The sequence below is a fragment of the Castor canadensis genome, chromosome 7, assembly GCF_047511655.1.
Source record: "Castor canadensis chromosome 7, mCasCan1.hap1v2, whole genome shotgun sequence".
Classification (NCBI taxonomy): Eukaryota; Metazoa; Chordata; class Mammalia; order Rodentia; family Castoridae; genus Castor; species Castor canadensis.
This window is the reverse complement of record NC_133392.1, coordinates 15,895,756-15,914,759: the sequence shown is the minus strand read 5'-3', so window position 1 is coordinate 15,914,759 and position 19,004 is coordinate 15,895,756. Positions and strand designations below refer to the sequence as shown.

Below are 19,004 nucleotides of genomic sequence, written 5' to 3'. Positions count from 1 at the left end.
TAGATAATAGACCAGGACCAGCAGCAAAAAACCCCATTAATTTTCTTTTTGTAACCCATAATCCAAGAGTAACTTATCTTTATAGAAATCTTTCTACTACTGGATTTATTTTGTACAATTGAAAAAGAATGATTGTTATATTTGAGCATAGAAAATATATGCTTCTTGGTTAATTGATTAATTCTAAACCAGGTGTTTGTGAAGGATAAATATGAATACTTAAATGACTATTGTAAAAATGGAGAGAATTTTCATGTGTTTCCAAGAAATGCTGACTTTCATTTTTAATTTGAAAATGGAGAAGAGCTCACTATTTTAGGTTAATCACTTTGTTGAAATTACTAAAGGCAATTAGACAAATTAATTCTTGTAATGAATGTCCTATAATCCTTAATTTGGAGTTGCTGTTTTTGACTGAGTTTCTTATAAAAACATTTCTAATATGGTACATGAAATTATGAGTTTATTAGTTATAGGTCTTTTTAATTTAATGAAAATTTGGGTAGAAGTAAGGAAAAGCATATGAAAACTAAAAAACTGAAAATGAATCTTAGCTTAAGAATGTTTCTTTTCTTTCCTTTAGTTATGATTTAGAAAGCAGTATATGGAATGTAGGAGCGCCATCAAGGGGACCTCTCCAGAGATACGGACACTCTCTTGCTTTATATCAGGTATATCTCCTAGTTTTAAAACTTTAATCATTATTTTTTTTTTAAGATTCTACCAGAGCAGGAGAAATACTCTCCAATTTATTTCAAACATTTAATGAAAACAGTAGCTCATATAGATCACATAACTTGAGTTATCACAGACTCATCTACTATTTTAACAAAAGCAGATTTTAGTATAATTGTCCATTATGTAAAGAAATGATTGAGTTTTTGTCTATGGCTTTATTATAGTCAGCAGATGAATCGCTTTAAAAGAATTGTGATAAAATGCACATACATAAAATTTATTATTTGAACTATATTTAAGTGTAGAGTTCAATGATATTATGTACATTATGTTACCATACCTCCCATTATCTTCAGAATTTTTTTCATGTTGCAAAATAGAGGTAACTACTTTATTCTCTCTTTCCCCAAACTCTTAGAAACTATCCCAACTTCTAGAGACTACCAATTGTGTTTTCTGTCTCTGTGAATTTGACTATTTTAGGTTTCTACTGTAAGTGGAATTATGCAATATTTTTCCTTTTGTGACTGGCTTGTTTTCCTTTGCATAATGTTTTCAGGGTTCATACTTGTAGCATGCACCAGAATTCTCTTCCTTTTTAAGATTCAGTGATATTCCACTATATGTATATAGCACATTAAAAAACCCATCTGTCTATAGATGGACACTTAGATTGCTTCCACCTTTTGGCCATTGTGAATAATATTTCTCTGAGCATGTGTGTACAACTATCTGTTTGAGTGTCTGCTTTCAGTTCTTTCAATGTATTTCCAGAAGTTGAGTTGGTGGATAATAGGATAAATTCTATATTTAAGTTTTTGATAACTGCCATGCTGTTTTCCTCAATGGCTGTGCCTTTTTATATACTGTCAGCAGTGTGCATGGGTTAAAATTTGTCCACAACTCTGCTAACACAATATTTTCTGTTGTTTTTTCAGATAATAGACCTTTTAAGGAGTATAAAGTGTTATCTCTTTGAGATTTTGACTTACATTTACCTAATGATTAGAGGTGTTGTATAGGTTTTAATTGCTTTAGAGAAATGTCTACTCATATCTTTTGCCATTTTGACTTGGTTTGTTTTTACTGTTGAGTTGTAGGAGTTGCTTATATATTATTATGCTAACTCCTTACCATATGTACGGTTTGTAAATATTTTCTTTTCTCCTCTGTGATCTATCTTTCATTCTATTGAGTGAAAACACAACCCCCCCAAAAGTATGTAGTTTTTTTTTTTTTTTTGTAATGTTGGGGATTGAACCCAGGTTCTTATGCATGCCAAGCATGTGCTATGCCAGTGGGCTGTATTCCCAGCCAACCCAAAGTTTTTTGTTTTGATGTGGTCCAGTTTACCTATTTTTTTCTTTTGTTGCATGTGGTTTTAGTGTCATAGATAAGAAATTATTCCCAAATCCAGCACCATGAAGCTTTTCCTCTATGTTTTTCTTCTAATGTTTCTGTTGAGAAGTCTGCTGTGATTTTGATGGGTTTACCTTTGTATGTTACTTGTTTTTTCTCTCTTGTAGCCTTCAATATTCTTTCCCTAGTTTCTGAACTTGTTTTAATGATGATATGTTGTGGGGTAGTTCTATTTTGATTTGGTCTGTTTGGTGTACTGGAGGCCTCTTGCATCTGTATGGGGATATCTTTCTCTAGATTTGGGAAATTTTTTGTTATTGTTTTGTGAATAGATTACACATTCCCTTCACTTGCACCTCTTCTCCTTATTCGATGCCATGATTCTCAAGTTTGGTCTTTTGGTGGAGTGAGTTCTTGCATTTTCTTTTCACAGGTCTTGAGTTGTTTAATTAATAGTTCTTTGGTTTTTCCTTTAATTACCATTTCATCTTCAAGTTCTGAGATTCTGTCTTCTGTTTGTTCTATTCTGCTGGATTGGCCTTCCGTTTTGTTTTGCAGTTCTGTTTCGTTCTTTTTTCTGAGGTTTTCCATATCCTGGGTGGTTTCCTCTTTTATGTTGTCTATTTTTGTCCTGAGTTCATTTATCTGTTTATTCATCGTGTTCTCTCTTTCACTTTGGTGTTTATTCAGTGCTTCTATGGTTTCCTTTATTTTTTCTTTTGCTTTTTCAAATTCTCTATTTTTGATGTCTTGGAATTTCTTGAGTGTCTCCTGTACATTTTGGTTGACCCTATCCAGTATCATCTCTATAAAATTCTCATTGAGTACTTGTAGTATGTCTTCTTTTAAATTATTCTTGTGGGCTTCATTGGGTCCTTTGGCATAGTTTATCTTCATTTTGTTGGAGTCTGGATCTGAGTTTCTGTTCTCTTCATTCCCCTCTGGTTTCTGTACTAATTTTTTGCTGTGGGGAAACTGGTTTCCCTGTTTTTTCTGTCTTCCCGTCATTGTCTTTGGTGTTGTTACTGTCCCTGTACTATGTGTAATTAAGTATTTTCTAGCTTGTAATAATAACAATGGTGATATTTAGAATGGAAGGGTGAGCTGAGATGGAAAGCAAGAAGTTAAAGAAAAGGGAAAAACAAATAGACAAGAGGGAGAAAACAGAACAAGGAATCAGACAAGAAAGTTTCAAAGGTATAAACAGGGAGCTTTAGTGTACTAATTGACAGTAAGCTGAACAGACATTAGAGAGACAGAGAGAGGATTGAAAATAAAAAAATAAAGATAAGAATAAAAATAAAAAATAATGAAAGAAATATATATATATATAAATAAAATAAAATGAAAAAATAGAAAATTAAAAAAAAACCAAAAAACCTCCAAGTTCAAATGCAATGAAGTTTCAGTCTTAATAATTTGGTTGTCCGTCTCAGTCTCCAGTCCTGGAGATGGTGCCTCAGATGTTGTTCTGTGGTTGTCTCATCAAAGGGGACGCATAAAGTAGAACAAAACTGCACACACACAAAAAAAACAAAAAACAAAAAAACCCCACAAAGTGTCCCAAGTTCAAATGCAATACAGTTTCAGTAAGTTTTTTGGCTTGCAGGTGTAATTCGGTTGTTCTCTCATCAAAGGTAGGGAGAAAAAGAAAAAAAAGCGTCTGGAGACAGTTCTGAGAGTGGTATCTGCAACTGTGGCTTGCCTGCCTGCTGCTCTCAGCCTGTAGCTGGCGGCGTTATTTATGCAGATCTCTGGGGTGAGCTTAGCACTCACCTGGTCCCACAGGCTTTGTTTGCTCAGAGTTCTCCTGTGCGGGAGCCTCTGCTACAGGCTTTCCCCTTTCCAAGCACTGGGAAAGGTGACACTGCCCCCGCGTTGTTAGGCCTGCATGTTTATTTACAGTTCACGTGGGAAGTGGGTCTTCCCTCCTCTCCTGTGGACTTTTCCTCCCTCCGCCACTCTCACAAGCTTTCTCGCTCCTGGTTGCTGGGCGCAAACCCGGCTCCCACCGGAGCCTGTCTGGCCCACCCGGCTTGTTTATTTACAGTTCCGGGAAGGATTCCCTTCTCCCAATCTTCAGCGCTCAGTGCACCCCACCCTCTTTCCCACGTGTCTTAATTATTCTTATTGCTTATTAATCAGTTTCTCTTTTTTCCCCGGGTGGGGGGTCACTCTGTCCAGGGGGCTATGCTGATCTGGCCCAGGCTTGTCTGTGGGAGTACCGCTGTACTGCTAAGCTCACCTTGTCGGAGTCTTCCCAAGCCGTCTGGGCTCAGGCGACTGGCGGCCGGGGGGCCCTCGTGGTTTCTCTGTTTTTCTTCTAAGAGTTTAAAAATTTTAGCTCTTATGTTTATGTCTTTATTTCATTTTGAGCTAATTTTTGTGTGTGGTATAAGGTAAGGGCTTGATTTTATTACTCTGTATGTGTGCAGGCAGTTTTCTCAGCATCATTTGTTGAAAAAACTGTTCTTTCTCATTGAATGATCTTGGCATATTTCTGGGCTGTTTGTTCTATTGATCTATATGTTTGTCTTTGTTCTACCACACTATTTAGTTCACTCTAGCTTTGTAATAAGTTCTGAAGTTAGGAAGTGTGAGACTTCTTTGTTTTTGTTTTACTAAGATTGTTTTGGCTATTCAAGAGCCCTTAAAATTTTATATGAATTTTAAGATAAAGTTTTGTCTATTTTTGCTAAAAATATTATTGGGATTTAGAAATAGAATCAGTTACTTTTATGTGTTTGTGGGATTCATGAATTTAGCATGACTAAAATGACAAGCCACTCACAGGTTTTTATATTGATCAGCAAAGATCCATGTATTTTGTGGTCTATGGTTATGCATTTCAAATCAGGATTTACATGTTTTTTCTGTTTATGCAGAAATTTTGGAAAATACAGAAATAGTACAAAGAATAAACTGCCATTCTTTTGCATGTGTATTAAACATAAAGTGTAATTGTTTTTTATGTGTATGTTTACATACACAAAATACATTTTATACATATATATATTTCTTTGCCTTTTTAATATTGTCTCATGTTTTTTTTGCATTTTTTCCTTTTTGTAATATAATTGATATAACATACAACTCATTCATTTAATTGTACTATTCAGTGGTTTTTGTGTATTCAGAGTTGTGCAGTTATCTCTTGCAGATTTGTATAAAGCTCAGCAGGGTTCTGTAATCAACTTTAGAACATTTTCATCACATCAAAAGACAATACTGTGGCTGGGCACTGGTGGCTTACGCCTGCCATCTTAGGTACTCAAGAGGCAGAGATCAGGAGGATGGCAGTTCAAGGCCAGTCCAGGCAAATAGTTTGCCAGACCCTATCTTGAAAATACCCAACTTGAGTGGCTCAAGTGGTAGAGTGCATGCCTAGCAAGCTTGAGTTCAAACACCAGTACTGCCCAAAACAAAGCAATATTTGTCCTTTAATTATCTCCCCAAACTTCTTCATCAGTCTTAGAAGTCACAGATCTGTTTTCTGTCTCTATAAATTTATCTGTTCTGGACATTTTATGTGAATGAAATCATATACTGTTGGACTTATGATTGGAATATTTGATTTAGCATAATATTTTCAAGGTTTATCTGTGTAGCATATATCAGTACTTCATTCTTTTTCGTGGCTGAACAATATTACATTGAATGAGTATGCCATATTTTTGCTTATTAATTCATCAGTTGTTGGACATTTGGGCCATTTCCACCTTTTGGCTGTTAAGAATAATGGTGCCGTGAATATTTGGGTGTAAGTTTTTGTGTTGGACATATGTTTTCATTTCTTTGCATTATACATATAGTATAGAAGTAGAATGCCTACACCAAATGTTAACATCATGTTTAATTTTTTTGAAGATCTATCAGAATCTTTAAAGTGACTGTACCATTTTACATTACCACCAGTCATGTATGAAGGTACCCATTTTTATACATCCTTGCCAACATTTTTTATTATGTCTTTTCGATTAAAGCCTCCTAGTGGTGTAAAGTGGTATCTCATGGTGGTTTTGATTTGTATTTCTTTGTTTGAGTCATGATATTGAGCATCATTTTATGTGGCTATTTGTATATTGTTTTTGGAGAAATATTCAAGTTCCTTGACTATTTTAAAATTAGGTCATTTGTTATTTTGAGTTGTAAGAGTTCTTTATATAGTCTGGATGCAAGTCCCTTATCATATATCTGATTTGCAAATATTTTCTCCCATTCTGTGGTCTGTTTTCACTTTCTTTTTTTTTTTTTTTTTTTTTTTCATTTTTCTTTTATTATTCATATGTGCATACAAGGCTTGGTTCATTTCTCCCCCCTGCCCCCACCCCCTCCCTTACCACCCACTCCACCCCCTCCCGCTCCCCCCCCTCAATACCCAGCAGAAATTATTTTGCCCTTATCTCTAATTTTGTTGTAGAGAGAGTATAAGCAATAATAGGAAGGAACAAGGGGTTTTGCTGGTTGAGATAAGGATAGCTATACAGGGCATTGACTCACATTGATTTCCTGTGCGTGGGTGTTACCTTCTAGGTTAATTCTTTTTGATCTAACCTTTTCTCTAGTTCCTGGTCCCCTTTTCCTATTGGCCTCAATATCTTTTGAAGTGAAAATGTTTTTTTTTTTTTTGATGAAGTCCAATTTACTTTTTTGTTATTGTTGATTGTGATTTTGTTGTTAAATCTAAGAATGCACTGCTAAATCCCAGGTCATAAAGATTTACCTTTGATTTGATTTTCCTTTGGAAGGTTTTATAGTTTTGACTCTTATATTTAGTTGGTTCATCCATTTTGAATTAAGTTTTGTGTATGCTGTTGTAGTAAGGGTTCAACTTCATTGCTTTGCATATTGATACCCACTTTTCATTTAGGGAGGAGTGTATGCTTCCCCCATTGAGTAGTCTGGATGCTCTTGTCAAGAATCAGGTGGCCACAGATGTATCCACTTATTTCTGGACTCTTCATTCTGTTTTGTTGCTATATGGCAATACCATACTATTTTGGTTACTTTTGCTTTGTAGAAAGTTTTCAAGAGTGTGAGTCCTCCAGTGTTTTTCTTCTTTTATAAGATTGTTCTAATGTTCTGCATCTCTTTCAGTTTCATACGAAGTTTAGAATAATTTGTCAATTTCCACAAAGAAGCTAGGTGGTATTCTAATAGGGATTGTGTTGAATCTACAGATTGATTTGGAGAGTAATACTATCTTAATGTTGAGTCTTATGACTCAATATGGAATATTCTTCCATTTATGTAGATCTTTTAAAATTTCTTTCAACAATGGCCAGGTGTTAGTGGTTCACTCTGTCACTTTGTAGTCTTAGCTACTCAGGAGGGAGAGATCAGGAGGATAGCAGTTTGAAGCCAGCCTGGACAAATAGTCTGTGAGACTGTATCTCGAAAAACCCTTCACACACACACACACACACACACACACACACACACACAAAACAAGGTCTGGTGGAGTGGCTTAAGGTATAGACTCTGAGTTCAAGCCACAGTACTGCAAAAAAAAATTCTTTTGACAATGTTTTGTAACTTTCAGAGTAAAGTTTTGATCTTTTCTTAAATATTTTTCTAAGTATTTTTTTCTTTTGACACTGTTGTCAATGGAATTATTTTACTAATTTCACTTTTGAATTGTTTGTTGCAAATATATAGAAATATATTATGCAATATAGCTGAACTCATTCATTAGCTCTTTTAATTAGGATTTTAATATATAGGATCATGTCATCTGTATTGATAGCCAGCACTTTTACTTCCTCCAGTCCATTTCCAATCTGGATGCCTTTATTAGTTTCTACCTGTTTACCCTAACTAGACCATCCTGTGCAATGTTGAATAGAAGTGCAAAAGGACGTCTTCTGCACTTAGGGGCAGCATCTAGTATTATACCATTAAGTTTAATTTTATTTATTTATTTTTTTTAGCAGTGTGTTTTCCTTAGATGCCCTTTATCAGGTTGAAGTAGTTCCCTTCTCTTCCTAGGTTGTTGAAATATTGATGGTTTATATCATTTCTGTATCATTTATTCCAATCATATGTGAGTGAAATTGTTTGTAAAATTTACAAGTTCTGTAGCGATTAACCAAAGGTGGACTAAAGGTATGTAATATAGCCATGAGAAATGGTGATAAAAATGTACTCCACCTGTGTACAAATATGATTTACATTTTTGGTGAATAATGCTTGATGAAAACAGTGAATAGTTGAGAATAACAACACAATTTACGTAGATGGTAAAATTCAAATGTAATAACTGAGGACTCATCATTCAAATATTGGAAATGAGTATGTTTAATCAGCAACTTAGTCTCTTATTTTCTATTGTGTGTGGGGTGTATATTGTTCTTAGTTATATAACTACTGCACTGTTAAATTTTAAGTTTCTGATCAGCTCACTGCCTTTTCCATTCTCACAATGTTATGTCAGGATTATTGTCCTATAGGATAATTTAAAATATGACTGTTTGACTAAATAATGTAACCATTTCAAGTAAAATACATTAAAGTAACTTTGGAAGCAGAGATATTTTCCCCCCTTTGTATATAAAAACATTAGTTATTATTGGTGTGTTCCACTTGACTTTTTACAAATAAGAACTATCCCTTAAAAGTGTTATGGGCAGTTTACTAGCATGGGTGTTTAAATATAGCCTTTATTTTTAATTAATGTTTATTGGTAAGAAATTACTATCTTGTTCCTTAACATATGTATTTTAATTTACAGGAAAACATCTTTATGTATGGAGGCAGAATTGAAACAAATGATGGCAATGTCACAGATGAATTATGGGTTTTTAACACACATAGTCAGTCATGGAGCACAAAGACTCCTACTGTTCTTGGACATGGTCAGCAGTACGCTGTGGAGGGACATTCAGCACACATTATGGAGCTGGATAGTAGAGATGTTGTCATGATCATAATATTTGGATATTCTGCAATATATGGTTACACAAGCAGCATACAAGAATACCACATCTGTGAGTTTCTTTAAAAATGTAATTTCTTTGTTGGCTGAGAATATTTTAGTTTAATAAAAATCTTCAGATGAATTTAGTCAAAATGGTGAGTTATTTTGAGATTGGTATTATAAGGCAAGAATTAGTGGTTTATTTTGTCCTTTAAGATTTAAGTTTATCCTCTTAGTCAAATGAGGGGAAATGTTTCATACTATTCTCATTTTCAAAGATCTGAAAATATTTTCAAATATGAGAAATTCCAATAGATGGTGCTGTTTCCTTGGAATTTTCTTATGAACCAAGAGTTGAAACTGATTTAATCTCTTTACCAAGAATTTCATGATTTCAGAATTTCTTATTTTTCAGAATTCTATTTCTAATCTTATTGCTATATCTTTATGTATACAGTATTCCTTTAAAGTAAGCCTCCCAAGGATCTTCTGTTAGCTTCTAAAAGAGGTTATTATGTGATGTGTGAAGGTGACTGGGATATGCTCTTACTCTGTTTTGTTTTCATGGTATTTTACTTTTTGCATTCTTTATGACAACTTTTTGGTTGAAGTAGCAGCCTCTTTGTGTTTTTAATTTGTTCACCCCTATTGCTATTTAGATGCAAGAACATACTGCATTTCTGGCTCTAGTCAGTATAATGAGCAACAGTTCTTGGCTCTTGTGTATACAACTATAGATAACTATGTGGAAGCCTTGTGCAGTCTTAGAGAAAAAATTCACTTACAGATCACCATTACCAACAATAAGGAATGCATGCGAGCTCAGAGAAAAATTCCTCTTTACTGTCTCCCCTGCAGTCCTTTCAAGTGATGCTGTTTTGTTTCCATGTCCTCTGTACAGTTGGGTTGAGGGTGGAATATGTTTCCTTACTTTTTATTGCCATTTCCATCTATTTTCAAACCCTTCTCCTTTAAATCACCTGACTTTGAATCTTATGTTGTCAGATGTCTAACTTACTACCTTGTGTTTTTGCACTTATCTTTTATTCCTTGATCACTGTGTTTTATTTCTTGAAGAATTTAGTTTCTAGTTCACTGTCACTCTACCTAGCATTTATCAGTCAGGCATTTTTATGATTTAAATATTCATATAAATACTTCTTCAAAGATCTTGACTATTGATTTCTTGATCTCTCTACCAAAGGTCTTGCTTTCAATCAAACTTACTCTCTCCCGTTGCCATACTCTTGACATTATCATTCCACTACCTGCAATGAATCCTATAATCTCTATTCCATATATCTTGTACCACTGATCTTTCTAGATTACTCTTTATAGTACCCACATTCTGATGGTTCTTCCACTTCTTCAGTATTTAGTTGCTTTCCCTACATCTTTTATTCTCTTACACATGCTTCTAACCTGGCTTTCTGTCCGTGAGCACCCAGTCTTCAAGCTGGTACTAAATGGTGCCTGGAACTCTTTTTTTTTTTTGGACCTGGAACTTGTGTCAGTCTAGCTTGTTCCCTCTCCCACTCTGCTTCTAACTATTTCAGACATCTTTTTCTTTTCCCAAATATCCAGCAATTCCTTCTCTATCATCACTTTTATTAGAAAATAAGAATAATCAAGAGAGAACTTATACTGAAGGGAGCATGTTGGAATGTAATGGTTAATAAGCAAGGCTGGATTAAATAAGCTTGTTTATATACATTATTGTAACTCGTGATAACATTGAAGCAAACATGGTTGAGTTATTCTCATTTTTCACATGGGCTCAGCAGTTTAAGCAGGAGTTAAGTTTGTGTAATGGGCTATTTTGCTTTCTAATTTTGTTGTTAATTTTTGGTTTTATAATAGTGTTCAAGGAATGTTTTAGGTATTATTATTATTTTTTTTTGGTAACTTCTGAGGTTTTCTTTTTTTCCCAATTTTCACAAGTATTCCATAAGCACTTATAAAGAATGTAAATTCTATAATACCATGTGCTTTAATATATTTATATAAGTAATACATGTTGCTTTATTGAATATATTAATTAAGCCTTCTAGTACCTTGTTTTATATTTTGAGATTTATCTTTTAAAGTTTATTAAAGTTTTGAAATGTTAGTTGGTTTCTGCTTATTTCTCCTTGTATATTCTAAAATTTATGCATTATGGTAATTACTATTGTGGATATTAGTTACTGTTATATGTCATTGTGAATTGTCTCCTTTAATGTTACAAAGTGATTTGCTTAAGTTTTGATCTGAATTCTAGTTCATCTGTTATTAACATTATGCACCCTCCTTTTCTGTCATTCTTTCCCTGACTTACCTTTGCTTCTCCCTTTATTATTATTGTTGCTATTTAATGTTTCAGAATCACTGTGTTGAAAATTTATCTCGTGTACATAGGAGATTTTGCTTTGTGATTGCCATATTTTTTTTGTCTATTTTTATACATGTTCCTATTTTTAAAGTTTTCTTTTGCTGTTTGTTTTTAACTATATCTCGTCTCATGTTTTGCTACCCCACTTTTTTTGAGGGAATGAGTGTGGTAATTTTGAGGTCTGCCACCATTAGCTTCTTCCACACCCGTTGTTTCTCATCTTCATTTCTACAGTGTGACTTCCTCTAGGTGACACTTAGATTTCACTTGTATTTTGCACATTTACATACAAGCAAGAGTTCATGAGGCTTTTTTCTATCTTCCTAGTTTTTCTGGAACTATGATTTTTCTTTTTCTTTTACTCTACCTACTTCCCCAGTGGTTTCCTTTTGCTTTATATGCCTTCTCTGAGGAGAATGGGGAGATTCAGAACTAAAGTATGACCATGCTTATACCTGAAATGTAGGTTTTGATTTTTGAGGTTTTATTTCTTTTTGACTTTTGAAGTTCTAAAAGTGTATTCTTAACTAAGCCTAAAGTTAACCAATAGTTTTACTCTTTGTTTAACCTCTAATTTACTACTTTTTAGTTTTGCTTTCAAATATAAGTGACATCATTTATGCTAGGGGTATTAAAGACCAGCTAGCTTTGTGGGTCATAAGATCTCTGTCACAACTAATCAGCTCTGCTGTTGTAGAATGAAGAAGCTTCAGACAGTAAGCAAATAGGCATGACTGTGTTCCAGTAAGGCATTATTTATAAAAACAAGTGGTGGTCCAGGTTTAGACCTTGGACCTTACTTTGCCCACCACTGCATCTGAGAGTAGTGCTTCTAGGGCCCTAGAAATTCTGTTCCAACTTAAATTAAAACTTGGAATGTGGTATTTGTTAATTTTGTATGTTGGCTGAATCCATGCCACAAAGAGGTATGATGTCTGATTCATGGCCAAAAAATCCCTGGGGGAACACACTTTTCTTCAGTACTGAGCCAAGGCTGAAACAGACAATTTCTTTTTCTACAGAGCAGATTTTAAACACCTCACTATTTGATTGAGGGTGTAACTCTTCAGGGATCCTTACTTTATATAGAACTCTCAGATCCAGTACCTAAATTGATCCATCTTCAGTGTTGGCTGAGTAATACATGAAAAAAGGATACTTACTAGCTAAAATTTTACTCTAAAAAGTATTCTAATTAAGGAAAATGATCTTGTCATTATGTAGAATTTTAAAGAAGGATAAACTTCCAGTTGTCAATACCCCAGGATGATCATTTACTTAATACTATTGTAAGATCTTACCTTGGGCACTAAACATTAAAAAAGTCTAAGATACTAGGGCATATTTTTTGACAGTTGAGACTGTAGTTATCTATAGCTGTCCATAGCTGCTGCCATCAGTTTCTTGGAGTTTAGAGTATCTGTTGAACTAAAGAAGTTCCTCCAGACTTTGAGTTAACTTTGTAGCTTAGAGGAACACATGGTAGATTCTACTTGTTTTCATAAGGCATATCAGAAAATTATGTATTAAGCATTTTTCTAGCAAAGGGCTACAGATCATAATAAACATAAGTATGTATACTGTGTGATGTGTTAGAAGATGATAGCTTTTCAAAAAAAAAAACCAGCTCTTGGAGGAGATTAAGAGCTGCAGATGGTGGTACACACTTGTAATTCTAGCACTCAGGAGAGTGAGGCAGGAGGATCATGGATTTGGGACCAGCCTGTGCTATATAGCAAGACCCTGTTGGGGAATGGAGGGGAGGGGAGAGAGAAAGTATTGAAAGTGGAAGGTGCTTACATTTTTAAAAACAAAGGCAGAGTAGAACTTAATGAGAAATTGAGTTTTGAGCAATGAATTGTAAAGTGAAGGAGTTTCCTATGTGGGTACCTGCAAAGTGTCCTTTGTAAGTAGGAACAGCTAGTACAAAGGCCAATAAGCAAAGACAAATAGAGTATGTTCAAGGAATGTGAGAAATCTGGAGGAAAGTGAATGAAGGGGAATAAAAATTAAGACAGGAAGTTAGAGAAGTAATAAAGAGAAACATCACCAGATTTTTTGTATGGTCTTTGTCTTTCATCTGAATAAAATGGGGAGACTTCAGGATTTTGATCAGAGCAATGAGATCATTTTTAAATGAATTATTTTGGCTGCTGTGTTGCAAATAAACTTTGTAGAGAAAAGAAGAAAACAAGGAGGCCTGTTAAAAAGCTGTCGCAGTATTTTGGGTCAAAAATGATGGTGGTATGGATCAGAGTTGGTAGCATTGGAGATGGTGAGAATTAGTTGATTTGTTTTTAGAAGCATTTGCTGAGAGTTTGAAAGTCGTCTCTGAGATTAAAAAAAAAGTGAAAGATTGAGGGTGATTCCCAAGGATTTTGGCCTAGGCAACTGGAAAGATGTAAAGTTGCCGTGAACTGACATGTAGAAAAGTCTGAAGCAAGCTTGAGATGAAAGTGATTTGAAGTTCAGGAGTTCACTTTGAACATTTTATATGTGGGATATCAATTAGACATCTAAATGAAAGTGTTAAATGGGTAGTAGTTATATGGATCTGGAGTTCAAGAGAGAGAAATTTGGGCTAGAAATGTAAGTTTAGGACTTCTTGGAGTATAGATGACAAATACAATGACAAATACATCCATGATCATTAAGGACATGGGCATAGAAAGAAGAAAATGGTTGAGCCCTAGAGGACTCCAATAATGAGATAGGGGAGAAAAAAGAATATAAATAAGAAAGAAAGAGTGTGGAAAACTGGAAGCCAAGTGGAGAAAGATGATTCAGCTGGAGAGTAATCAACTGTGCCAAATGCTGTTAATGTGTCAAATAAAATGATTACTAAGGACGGACTGTTGAATTTAGCACTGTGCAGTCATTGGTGATATTGACAGGAACAATTTCTGTGTAGTGGTGTGGTAAAAGCCTGACTGGATTGGATTTAAGAGGATATGAAAAGTGTGGAATTAGAAATGATGGGTAGGGCCAACTTTTCCAAGGAAATCTGTTTGCAAAGGGAAGCAAAAAGTGGGCAAAAACTGGCAAAAAAATATAGAATCCTTTTCAGCTGGAGCTTTCATAGAAGCATACCATGAGACAAGGATTCAAGAGGAAGAATTGAATTTAGGAATGTGTAGGTAACACTATCAGGGGAGTTGAAAAGTGATGCAGGGATGACAAAGTGGCCACTAAAGGGTCTGTTAAACGCAGCCACCAGAGCAGAGACAGAATTTGATTACTCAGGCTTTAACACACAATCATTGAAATTTCCTTCATTAATTATTAAGTTTCTAGTTAGTTCTTGAGTCTAATGGACATGGGTAAAACCCATTTATTCTTTGGATGAAGATTTGTTTAATTTAGTTTTGGCTTGATTTATATGGAGCTGTGTGTAGATGTTTAGCAATAGACTATTTGAGAAAATAGCTTGTGTGAAACATACATAAATAGACTTGGCAGGGAAATTTTTTCATAGCGGACCATAGATAGAACTTCTAAAAATGATCAGAGTTATCAAGTGCTTAGGAATGACAGTGACCAACAAGTTTCATGGGCAAAATTGGAAAAGTCAGGAAAATGCATGATGAAGAGTTCACAACAAAGTCCCCATGTGCTTCTGTTTAAGTCACAAAGTGGAAGGTGGTCTTTATCTTTGTATAACAATGAAAAGACACTTGTTAACCCATAGTTGTATTTACTACCTTTTTCATTTTCTGGAGGTAATTTCATTTTCCTCCTTTTATTAGTGAATTTGACACATGCTGTGATTTGAACATCTTCCCTCCAAAATTCATGTTAAAACATAATCCCGTTGTGGTAGGAATTAGAGGTGGCCTTTGGTGAAATTGGGATGGCTCCTCCATTGTGAATGGATTGGTGCCTTGTGAAAGGGTGAGAGGGAGCTAGCTTAATCCCGCTTCGCCTTCTGTCCTTTCTGTATGTGAGGACACAGTATTTGTGCCTTCCCTCCCCAGGACACCATAAACAAGGTACTATCTTGAAGCACAGAGAGCAGCTTTCACCAAACACGAAACCTGTGGTGCCTTGATCTCGACCTTCCCAGTATCTACAACTGTGAAAAATTTCTATTGTTTTAAGTTATCCAGTCTGTGGTATTTTGTCATACCAGCACAGATGGAATAAGACAACATATGTGCTGCTTTTAATGGATATTTTTTGTGTACTTATATCATTTTTCTAGGAGTTAGAGTAGAAATTCTATAGCATACCTCTATATGTATATTTTCTGGTAAAGTGTCATTAAATGCTTGATAAATATTTGTGGATGAATGAATAGTTTTCAGCAGACACACCTTAAAAGTGAATCTGTATGTTTCTTGATTTTTCATAGTATATTAACCAAATTATTTATGTTGTGTACCACAGTTATTATTTTCTTTCTAATGGTGACTCATATATTACTGTGCTTGATACTCTACATTTGTCTGTACTCTTCCCTATTCTGCTTTCATGCCTTCTGGCTTTTCATTGGATTCAGCCAGTGGGAGGAACCAATAGTAGATCTGAGGTTTAGAGATGAGTTAGAGATGAATGAGATTGAGATGTTTTATTCCTCTAGCTCCTGCCTTCCTGGCTTACCTTGAGTTAGTTAGGTTGCTCTGCTGAACTGTCATGTGTCTTTCTCCAAGCAGCTACTGTCTATAAATTGTAAAAATTACTCCCTCTTCTTGCTTTTTAAGGCCAAGAGATGGCAATGGCCTTTGGCGCTGATAGTCTCAGGATTATTACCCTGGGCATTCCTTTATAAATAGCCTTTTTATTAGCTCTTTATAGTTACCTGTTTTTTTAAAGCACACAATTTGCTTCCTGTGAACATACTGCTCATGTAACTACTGTTGGCCTTTTAGAGATTCAAATATATGTATTTTACTAATACTCTTTCATATGTACTTATTCTGGAGGTTAGAAAGAAGAGGTATCTGATGAGAGAACTACATACTTCATTGAGGAAGAAATCAGCAGAAATGTAAACCTTTTGGAATAGCACAGATCCAGGTCTTTTAGTCCCTTACTTCTACCTTAGTCTCTTACCTTTTTATTTTAATAGCATGTGGTCATCTTTAGCATTGCATTTTATTTTATTTTAATATTAATTATTGCTTAGCACACATTGAGTATTAGCTATTCTAATTTTTTATACCTAGCACTCTCATTTACTTATGTATTTCTTTCAATTTATTAAAAATAACCATTTATTGGATATTCCTTGAATTTTCTGTTTATAATTATGTTTGTTCCAATGAAGCTAGCTGTATTTGGTTATTATGTTGTACATATAAGTAGTCATGCCTTAACTGGCAAAACACTCTGAAAAGTGTATTTGATGGGAGAATATGTAAAGAAACATAACCATTTTTTTGTATTCCTTTAAGATTTCTCTTTAAAATCTGTTAATTAAAATTTGATTATGTATTTGTTTTTAAAGGTATCTTTATCATATAGATGTGCATTTTATTTTACTTGTTTTTGTTTTTATAAAAAGGATTTTTATAAAATCCTTTGATTTCCTTTTTTTTTTTTTGACAGTAGTGGGATTTAAACTCAGGGCTTTGAACTTGCTAGGCAAGCACTCTATCACTTTAATCACATCTCCAGCCCCTCTTTGATTTCATTTACTACTATATTACCAGGATTAATCCAGCTCATTATGTATTGTTGCAGGTAACTCCTTTGCATTGCTTTATTTCATTCATTATATAACTCTACCACAATTAATTTATGTATTTTCCTGTTTTTGAACTTTTGGATTTGGTACCTGGTAAATTTCACCCGTAGTAGCAAATTTAAGACATATCCTGATAAAACTATTGTATTTAAAGAGATAAAAAAATCCTTAGGTTCTTTGGACAGGAAGATGAAATGTAAGGCCAAAAGATTTAGACTAGTAGCAGTTTTCTTAGAAGAAACATACAAGTCAAGGCAGCTATAGAATATCTTTTTCAAGAAATTCAAGTAAAGAAAGTATAGGACAAGAGCTTTATAGCTTGCCAAACTACTTCAAGGGGCAAGGCAATAGAAAACATGATTTTAATCATGCAAAAACTCAGGTACTACTGTATCCATGTGACCTTACCTGAGACTCTAGTAGGATAGAGGTATGCAGACTTATTTTTTTCTTTTTTAAAATAAAGGTCTGGATACTGAATGATTTGAGTTTTGTGGATTACAACAATTCTGTTGACTGATGTTAGTCCTATTTTTGAAACTATATACAAGTACCCATACAAAATACATATGTGTGTCACTGTGGGTGTATTCTAATAAAATTTGGTTTACAAACTGAACTCAGTGGCTCAAGCCTGTAATCCTAGCTACTTGGGAGGCTGGGATTAGGAGGATTGCAGTCTGAGGCCAGCCTGGCAAAAAAGTTTGTGAGAACCTATCTGCACAGAAAAAAACTGTGTTCAGTGCCTATCATCCTAGTGATGGCAAGAAACATAAATTGGAGGATTGCAATCCAAGCTGGTCTGGGCAAAAAGGGAGGCCATATCTTAAAAATACTCAGAACAAAAAGGGCTGGAGGTGTGGCTGAAGCAGTAGAGCGCCTGCCTGAGTTCAAACCCCAAGGTTCTTTTTTAACCTACTTAAAAAAGAAAAAAGAAAAAAAAAGATTTACAAAAGCAGTTGGTGGGCTGGAGTTTTCCTGTGGATTTTAATTTCCCAAGCCCTATTTATAGTGAATGGTAATGTTTCATCCAGTGAAAAGATGAATGGGAACACTTAAGATTAAAAGACTGATGGAGAACATTTCACATACTTAGTTTTAGAGCTAGGACTACACTGAGGTGGAAATATAGGTAGATAACTAATATGAAAAGTTATGTGTTTGTCCTAAGTGAAAATGAGAGGAGAAGAGCAAAGAGGAAAGCAGGAAAAGAACATTGGCTACAGCACAGGTCATAAACAGGAGTCAGTGGATGCTTTTTAGCTTTTGGTGCACCATAAAGGTATATTGGACCTAATTTTACTTTTTTAGTTTCTGTTCTGAGAGGATCTAAGTATTTGTGAGGACTGTTATTTCATAAATTTCATTCTTCCTTGGAGGTCATCCAAAGAACAAAGAGAACCTTACTTATTTAAAAACACAAATTATTCTATCTGAATTTTCCAGATGTGTCTGTTGGACCATTTTCTAAATCTAAGATACACTCATAAGATCTTAGTGTTATTTTTCCTGTTTTTTTAAAGCATTTTCTTATTTCCTTATCCTAGGAATTAATCCATCAGCCACTGAAACTGTGCTTAGACAATTAAATTAACAAAACAGAGATTGCTAGAAAGATGCTGCTTCAGTAAAATAGTCATCCTTCAGTTTTCTTACTGCAGTGCCTAAAGTATTTTATCTCCTTTAAAGAAGGCATAAAAGAAGCCATGGTAGTGTCATTGTAGCCTGCCTTTAGCTTTTGTTGAACACAGTTGAGAACTTAGGATTTTTCATTTTCTGTCCATAATGGCAAAGAGAAGAAATTGAGAAAGGAAGATCTTTCACATTTATTAGAAAAATATGAAGATGAATATAGTGAGGCAGGTAACAATACTGCAAACTCTCATGATAGTGACACTGGCCATTAATTTGTCTTAGGCTATGAATTTTCAGAATGTGATATTCTAAATGAATCATGTCAAACACAAAGACCCACTGAGCAAACAGTATATATT

At 34.6% G+C, this 19,004-nt stretch overlaps 1 protein-coding gene across 3 annotated transcripts in view; it reads left to right on the top strand.

Moving 5' to 3' along the window:
* The window catches only part of Atrnl1 (attractin like 1), a 744,833-nt gene that overhangs the window by 58,798 nt on the left and 667,031 nt on the right, over positions 1–19,004 (top strand). For all 3 annotated transcript variants that reach the window (XR_012449625.1, XR_012449626.1, XM_074078234.1), the window contains exons 7-8: positions 584–671; positions 8,768–9,023. Coding sequence is in view for 1 of the 3 variants with exons in the window: in XM_074078234.1 (XP_073934335.1) it covers positions 584–671; positions 8,768–9,023 (344 nt within the window). In the remaining 2 variants the exon portion in view is untranslated. The remainder of the gene's footprint in view (positions 1–583; positions 672–8,767; positions 9,024–19,004) is intronic.